At 57.5% G+C, this 8,021-nt stretch overlaps 2 protein-coding genes across 4 annotated transcripts; one reads left to right on the forward strand and one right to left on the reverse strand.

The window, feature by feature from the left end:
- The first annotated feature begins 95 nt into the window (after nt 1–95).
- On the forward strand, nt 96–3,340 carry MRPS7 (mitochondrial ribosomal protein S7). Its single transcript, XM_065896622.1, has 5 exons — nt 96–399; nt 954–1,145; nt 1,261–1,324; nt 1,693–1,860; nt 2,725–3,340. Exons 1-5 carry the CDS (start codon nt 317–319, stop codon nt 2,944–2,946), a joined length of 729 nt encoding a protein of 242 aa, XP_065752694.1. The 5' UTR covers nt 96–316; the 3' UTR covers nt 2,947–3,340.
- On the reverse strand, nt 3,245–7,206 carry MIF4GD (MIF4G domain containing). 3 transcript variants are annotated; one of them, XM_065896620.1, is made up of 6 exons: nt 7,141–7,206; nt 6,123–6,254; nt 5,134–5,243; nt 4,777–4,932; nt 4,593–4,685; nt 3,245–4,028 (listed from the first exon to the last, which is right to left on the reverse strand). In XM_065896620.1, exons 2-6 carry the CDS (start codon nt 6,208–6,210, stop codon nt 3,801–3,803), a joined length of 675 nt encoding a protein of 224 aa, XP_065752692.1. In that variant the 5' UTR covers nt 6,211–6,254; nt 7,141–7,206; the 3' UTR covers nt 3,245–3,800. The 3 variants fall into 3 exon arrangements, with proteins under 3 accessions (XP_065752692.1, XP_065752691.1, XP_065752693.1); XM_065896619.1 differs by lacking the exon at nt 7,141–7,206 and adding an exon at nt 5,695–5,756 and having other exon boundaries at nt 3,801–4,028; nt 5,134–5,267; nt 6,101–6,204; XM_065896621.1 differs by lacking the exons at nt 4,777–4,932; nt 7,141–7,206 and having other exon boundaries at nt 3,801–4,028; nt 6,123–6,204.
- Between the last annotated feature and the right edge of the window lie 815 nt (nt 7,207–8,021).

Genomic DNA, 8,021 nt, shown 5'->3' on the forward strand with positions numbered 1-8,021 from the left:
TTGCAGCCGCCAGGGCCGGCCCAGCGGCCTCAAACCTCGCGAGAATCTGAAAGAGAAAAGCCGGGGCGGGGCCTGCACAGGGGCCTGAGATTACCGAGCGCCGCCACCGAGGGTGGCGCCGGGCTGCGACGGATAATGGGAGAGCGAATGTTTCCTTTTGACTCTTCGCTTTAGACCTCGGAGTGAGAGACTCTTAAGGCTCAGATTAATAGGGTGATGCACAGAGTTAGGACCCTTTAGAGCCTTTTCCCCGTCTTCCGTCACTCGCCCAGGCACGCCGAGGGCAGCCTCTCTAGGGTCCTCGTGGCCAGCCAAGATGGCTGCCTCCGCGGTGACGGCTGTGCGAGGGTGGTCGGGCTTGCTGCTGGGCGTGCGGAGTGTTGTCCTGAGGCTTCCAGGGTGAGAGGGCGGCGGGCAGCTGGGAGGCCGCTTGTGTCTTCACGGAGGGACCTGCGGGGAAGGAAGGGGGAGCCACAGGCAGGCCTCGCGGGTTCCAGGAGAGAGCCTGGGGGCCGGGATATCTGAGTCTAAGCCTCTTGAACCAGCCGCGTGACTTTGAGTCAACCTGAAGGCTTAGTGACTGCTCCCAGCCCGAGGGCTTCTCTCTTGGAACGGCAAGTGCGATCTTGGTAAAGAACTCAGAGGTGGGATTTTCTTTGCTGGGAGTTGAGGGGAGAGATGCATAGGCGGGTTGCCTATCCTCAGGTTCAGGAGCCTGTCCTTACCGTTGGCACTTCAAGAGCCGACTTTCTTGGCCTGTTTGGGGGAGGTCCTCCTACCTCTTGGGACAAGAGCCAGAAGTTTTGCGGTTCAGCTTTGGCTGGCGGTCTCCACGCTGCTCTCACTCGTCGGCGGATTGGCACACATGCCTGTCGTTAAGTCAAGCCTTTTCACTTGTGGAGTCAGCTTTTGCCCTTCCCTTCCTCCCCCCCACCCCCTCCCCCGCCTCCCAGGCTAACCCAGGTGAGGTGGAGCCGCTATGGTCCTGAATACCAGGATCCCCAGATTGACAAGGGATATTACCGCAAGCCCTTGGCCGCGCTGACTGAGGAGGAAAAGTATGAGAGGGAGCTCAGGAAGACTCAGGTTATCAAAGCTGCCCCAGCGACGAGAACAAGCTCTGTGTTTGAAGACCCAGTGATCAGGTTAGAAGGAAACAAATTTTTGTTCTGCGGAGTGGGACTGTACCAGGGAGGGCCCACAGTAGGGGTTCCCTGACACAGCCCCGGCGAGCTAAACATGTCGCTGTTCTCCTTGAAGTAAATTCACCAACATGATGATGAAAGGAGGAAACAAAATACTGGCCAGATCCCTCATGACACAGGTAACCAGTACCTCTCTTTCTCATCTTTGTTTTCCCCATAGCTTTGTACTTGGCTCTTTAATTTTAACAACATAAAAAAGAATTCATTCTATACTTTCATTAAAATTAACTTCCATGTATTTATGTATGGAATGGGGGCTTTAAGGAAGTCCTGCAGGAGTCAACCAGTGCCATTCCCTACCCCCATGTGACAAATCTTAGCCTGCTTTTTCTGTCCTAGTCCAGGATCTTTGTTTCAGAAGTGCTGAGGGAGTAGCTGCACAGCTACAGAAGACGAGGATGATGGGAGTAAGGGGCAAGGTCCTAGCTCAGCTGGGTTAAACGTTTAGGGAGCCTGGGGCAGCCTCTTCCCCTGTATCCCTTTGCAGACTCTGGAAGCTGTGAAAAGGAAACAGTTTGAGAAGTACCACGCTGCTTCTCCTGAGGAACAGGCAACCATTGAACGCAACCCTTACACCATCTTCCACCAAGCACTGAAAAACTGCGAGCCTGTGATTGGGCTGGTGTCCATCCTCAAGGGTGGCCATTTCTATCAGGTGAGTGGTCAGGGTGGGAAAGCAGGGCTGCTCACGTGTGAAACAAGATGGTGGGGGTGGGCAGAGTTGGGCCGAGGTTGATAGCTTTCTAAGGACTGGGGAGAGTCAGGGTCAGCTCATGAGTCCCACAGTGTAAAGATTACAGGCAGAAGATGGAAGAGAGCAAAAAAAACGTATCCAAGTGACCTCTTTTGAAGACCCACCCTACCCCCCATTCTGTTCAGCATTCTGTGTTCTAAACTATAAGCTTCTCATGGTGAGGGACTACGTTTGTATCTCGTGTTTATACACCAGTGTCTGGTGTAGTGCTTGAGTGATGGCTCCATCACCGTTTGTTGAACTGAACTGGGTGTCTCTCTCATGCCATTTAATATTGCATCGTCATAATCCGGTGTTCGTGTCTTTCCTTTTTCTTTGTAAACTTCATAAAGGTAGAGACTTTTTCATTAACGTCTGTGTCCCTAGGGTCGGCATGGTACCTGGCACATAGTGGGGGCCTGGCAAATGATTCTTGGACAAGAGGGTCTTCTTTCTAGGCACGTGTGATCTGTGTTGGCTAAGTCATGCCCAGCTGACAGGGCTTTTCCCAGTGGTGCCTGTTATCAACTTGGCTGAGCTCCCTTTAGAGGTGAAAGAGGCCAGTACTCAAGGAATGTTTGCTCGATGAATGCCTGATGTGTGCTACACCGAGGTCAGCCAGGGGGGAGAGGGGCTCAGAGGGGAAAAGACAGGCCCCCTCCTCAGCAGCCTTGCCAGGGCTGGCCCAGAGCAGACCTGTGGCTGCTTCTTAAGAGCTCTAGGAGGAGGGAGGCTGCAGTCCTGGCAAGTTCTCAGACTAACTTGCCCGTGTCCAATCTTGCCCAGGTCCCTGTGCCGCTAGCCGACCGGCGTCGCCGCTTCCTGGCCATGAAGTGGATGATTACTGAGTGTCGGGAGAAGAAGCACCGGCGGATGCTGATGCCGGAGAAGCTGTCCCAGGAGCTGCTGGAGGCTTTTCACAACCGGGGCCCTGTGATCAAGAGAAAGCACGACACGCACAAGATGGCCGAGGCCAACCGCGCGCTGGCCCACTACCGCTGGTGGTGACGGGCGGGCGGAGGAGCCGGGAGGAGAAGCGGCATGAGCCACCGCCGTGTTGCAAAATACCTGTGGGTTAAGCGTATACTTGCCTTTCAGAGGCAGGCGGGCCTCATAAGAAGGATGGAGCAGCATGTTGATTGCTTGTTAGTCCTTTTTCTGGGGGCTAGAACTCACTCTCCCTGCCCCATCTCCTTGCAAAGAGGGGTCATATCAACTTAGATTTTCCCCAAGAAACTTAGGGCTCATCCAGCCCTTCTCTTCCTTCAGCTTGGGGTGGACCTTTGGGTGATACGAAAGGAAGCGGTTTTAGTATCAGAAAATGTTTATTAGAAAATTCTCATCCTGAGCTGGTGTAGCATGTGATGTGGTATTGCCATTCATTAAAACCAACCGGAGGAAACGTGCTCGGTTCCAAAGTGGTCCTTGTACAAAATGTATAAAAAGCAGTTTCTGGTGTGACTCTACTTCTCCCCTTTGATATCCCAAAGCACCCCACCACCAATGGCTCTGGGTACTCATTTTACAGATGGGGAAACTGAGGCACCAAGATAGCTATTGTACCAAAGGTTACATAGTGCAGTGCTTGTCAGGAGTTGCCCTTCTTTGCCTGGCCTAGGTGGAAGGTGAGGGGAGAGAAACGCTGATGGGACCGTGGGGCAGGTGTGCTTGGTGTCTTCCCCAATCCTGGAATCGGAGCGAAGGTGCTCAGGGCAGGACCACCGCCTAAGTGGGAAACATCTCGGGTGCTTTTGAAAGTCTGGAAGGGAAAAAGTCTGGGAGAGGCAAAGACTCCACTGCCAGGTTGGGAGGTGGGTAGAAGAAAGGCCGGTGCTGCTGAGTAGGAGGCCTGATTTGGAGGCCTAGTCAGAGACCTCGCTATAGTAATACTTGTGCGCGGCCGGGGTCGTCTTCCAGCCAGCTGCCCGGAACTCGATGATCTCCAGCAGCAGCAGCTGGGCCAGGGAGCTGAGGCCGGTTGGGAGCAGGAAGCCATCCCGGATCAGGACAAAGAGCTCATCCATGCGCTGCCCATTCATCTTCTCCAGCTGCTCTCCGACCCGGTGCAGCTGCAGCACCAGGCAGTCCACCTGCAGGGGGCAGCAGGCGGTGACCCCGGGCAGGGCTCTCCATCACACAGAGCAGCTATTTACTGAGCGCTCGCGGAGTGCCAGGCCCCGGGCTTGGCCCTGTACACGTGTGTGCCCGCTTCATCCTCACCCCACCCAGTGGGCGCTGTCCACGTCTTACGTGAAAAGAAGCAAGTTCAGAGACTTGCTTAAGGTCTCTCACCTGGGCCAGGCTGGACTCAGGCCCTGTTTCCAAACTGCTTCTGAACCCCACTTTCCTCCCCCCAACCCTGGTGTGGTTTTGGGGTCATCTGTATCCACAGCTGGCTGACGCTCTCCCCAGTCCTACCATAGGTTGGCTTTCCTACTCAAAACCTCTGAGCCGGGAGGTTTGGGCTGCGCTCTGTCCTGGATAGACTCCAGGCCTAGCAGCTTGCCCTGTAACTGTGACAGGCCTTAAATGCCCCCACCAGGCTCCTCCCCAGCAAGTGATGCCCTCGAAAGTCTCCACGAACAGTGGGCAGGCACTCTGAGTTAAGCCAGAGGCAGCCCACCTCCACAGCCTTCTGTGCTAGGGCCACCCACCTCCTCCTCCTTGCTCAGACTGTCGGGCTGGGCCAGCCGGAAGAGGCAGTCGTAGACGGGGTTCACCAGGGCCATCATGGGCATGTTGTTCACCTACGGGGGGAGAGCGGGGGCCAGAGCCCGGCTTAGTGGCACAGGAGACAGGCCGTCTGTACCGCACAGGATGTGGCTGGCAGGGCCTCACCCTCAGGTAGTCAAAGATGTTGCAGATAAAGGTGACGTAGCAGACCCAGCCCTGCAGGGAGCGGGCTCGAAGCTGCTCCCGAGCCTGGTACTCCTGCTGCAGCCGGTTGAGGAGTCCGCGGCGGAAGACACTCTGGCCTGCTTGCTTGCTCTCTGCCTGTGAGCCAGGGAAAGGGTGGTGAAGGGCGGTCACCGGGCCGTCGCAACTCCACCCAAGCTTCCAAGGCCGAGGATCCTGCTGTCCTCCTCTCTCGCCTCTGAGGCCAGCCCTTTGCATCTCTGCCCTGCTGGCCAGGCCTCTGCCCACTCCTGAAGCACCTTCCTCAAAGCGTCCCCTTCTCTACCAGCCCCACCCAACCTGAATGATGGCGTAGCACATGCGTCCTGCTTCCTTGCTGAATACACAGTCCTGCAGAGAATGGTCCACAATCACATTGGCCACTTTCTCCAAGTCCACGGCACCTGGATCTAGGGTAAAGACAGGTGGGGAGTCTAGAGCTGCTTAATTATCACGTTTGCCTCCACCTGCTTCTAAAGGATTCAAGATATTCACAGAAGAGCAGTCCCATTATACGCTTCCATTTAAAGAGACCAGGAAACAGGAAACTACACAAGGAGCAGCTGCGGCCGTGAGCCTCCTGATGGCCCAATCAGAAGAGACAGGGAGGGTTATGTGGCTGTTAGAGAATCAAAGAACGCTCGTTTTTTTAGGACACATCTTTTCCTAGCCCTAGGCTGAGGATGGAACACTGAATGCCAATGCCTTTGACAGCCATTTCACGGAAGAAAGTGTTCTTATAATACACACATGTGAACCCCTGACAAGAGCCGGCCAGGCAGGGCCTCCCCACAGGCTCAGCTTGGCACGTGATGGGCACTGCTAATCGTTAGCTGAGTCAAACTTCTGTCCTGAAAGTGCTGCAAGAAGGCACTGGTCCAGGACAATTACTGTAGCTCCCCTGCCAAGCAGAACACTCCATCCTCTGTCCCACGTCAGGCAGCTCTGCACATTCAAGAGAGCTGGCTGCAGCAACGCACAAACCAGGTCCAGCGTAAGGACTTAAGGGGCAGGAACTGTGTTCTCTGTGCCTCACTCTCCTCTCATGGGCACCTAAACTTTAAAAAAAGGCTTTACAATCTGAGGGGGTGACTCTGATTCATACTGCCAAATACTGGCCTAAATGTAGCTTGTCTTCCAGTTCCAGAATTACGTTGCTGACTCCTATTCTGAGAAAGTGAAGGGAGAGGGCTGGGCAAAGCCGGGCGAAGGCTCAGTACTCCAGGCCTGGCCCCTCGGCCCCTCCTCTGTGGCTCTGGGCCCAGGCTCAGGGGGCTCCGCATGCTCACCTTTGAGGGCTGTCTTCAGCAGCTGCTGTGTCACTGCGTCAAAAGACTGGATTTTATACTCCTCTCTCCTGGGCTCCCCCATGACCATCCAGCTGCAGCAGCTCTTTCCGAGGTTGGGACTAATGACAGCACCTGGAGAGGAGAGACAGCAGGAGAGGACTCAGGTGTGGCGCACGGGGCCAGGGCTCCCAGCTCTCCCGGCCCGCGGCAGGACTGGCCAGTGCTTGAGACAGGTGCTCCTGGGCAGTCCATGGCATTCAGTGGTTGGCTGGGTGCCCGCCAAGCTTGGCTTCTGGTGGAGACTGGGCACCAGCCAGGCACCTGCTGCTCAATTAAAGAACCCCTGTAGCTTCTGGGATTACACAAGAGTAAAGAGATGAAGGGTGAATGCGTCTACCCTCCAGTCCCAGCAGCAGGCAGGGTTTTTCTCAGCCGACACCAAGGGGTGGGGTGAGGGTGGATATGTGGATATTAAACACTTCCTCTGCCTATATATATGCCGACCTGGAAGCTGCTGGTCCAGCATGGCTCCTGGCTAGTGAGAGGGCTAGGGACTCCACGCTTCGGACAGCTCTGTCCCAGCAGGGGTCCAAGCCCCTCTCCGCAACCCTCTCCCTCCCTTTAGTCAGAGTCCTCGGCCCAGAAAGCCCACTCCTCCTGCCCTCGGGGTGGGGCCGGCCAGAGGGCTGGGTGCAGAAGCGTCTCTGCTGCCCTGACTCCCCTCGTCCTGGCCAGCTTCTCCCCGGGACAGACTAGTTAAACTGGCCTCTCGAGTGGCAGAAACTCGGCCCTGCCCGCTCAGGACTCCCTGAGAGTCCTGAGCTCCATTCTGGATCCTTCCTTAAGGAGGGGAGCGAGGTGACGTGTCCCCCAGAGGTGGTCCCCTTTGGAGTCCCCTCTCCGCACTCGGTGCCTCCCCCATGGCCAAAGGAGAGGACCTTAGGGGTCTCCAGACCTGGGCAGCTTCCCGAACGCCCTTCCCGTGGGCTGGAGAGTTGGCGGGAGCGCCGGGACCCACCTGCCGCGCCGGCGCCACGCCCGCGTGCCCGAAGGCCGCTCGAGGGGCATGCTGTGCGCGCCTCGCCGCCGCTTAGGTCATTTCCTAGCGCGGTGGCGCGGCGGGACCCGGGGCGGCGGGGCGGCGGGGCGGCGGGGCGGGGCCTGGGGCCGCCTCGCCAGCGCCACCTGCCGGAGCCCCGAGGTCGCTGCCCTCGCCGCCCGGCCAGGCCTGCCCGAAGGTTCCTGGCATGGGGCCGCGCAGAAGGGCCGCGCAGAACGCCCGCGACACTGCTTCCACCGCCCCTGTCCTCTCCTCACCCGCTCTCCCACGGGCTATCCGGGACCACACCGGCTCCTCGGTATTGGGGTGGACCTGCTCCTCAGCCCGCATTAAGCCCTGGGTCTTGAGCGCTAACACTCTCCCTCTCCCCGCCCCACGCTAGAGCTCAGGTTACAACGGGGTCAGGGGACTGGCCCGGCCGCGCGGCGTGGGAGGGGCCTGCGGAGGGCGTGGTCCGCAGCCGGGCAGCGGGAGGGAGAAAGGTGGGAGGGCAGAGAAGAGGGCTGGAGGGGAAGGACTTAACAGGTGGTGGCCGTGTGCTCCCCACTCCCACCCCCTCCCCCCAAAGCGAAGAAGGCAGGGAGGTCGTAAGGGCTTTGAGGATCAAGTCCCACTAAGCCGCTCTCCTACTCCAAGTACAAACGATATTGGTAAAATAAGTTGAAAATCAATGGGCCAGCCCGAGAGAAAGGATCCCAGTTGCCAACTTGCGGCGCCCAAGGTGTTGGGAGTGACCCTGAGGTTGAGCAAGCCCCTGGCTCAGTCCGTCTTGGTCGGGACAAGACACTCCAGGGAAGTGTCTTGTCCCTGGAGGGACAAGGGGGTGAGGCGCGGGCCCA

Source organism: Phocoena phocoena, chromosome 19 (assembly GCF_963924675.1).
Source record: "Phocoena phocoena chromosome 19, mPhoPho1.1, whole genome shotgun sequence".
Classification (NCBI taxonomy): Eukaryota; Metazoa; Chordata; class Mammalia; order Artiodactyla; family Phocoenidae; genus Phocoena; species Phocoena phocoena.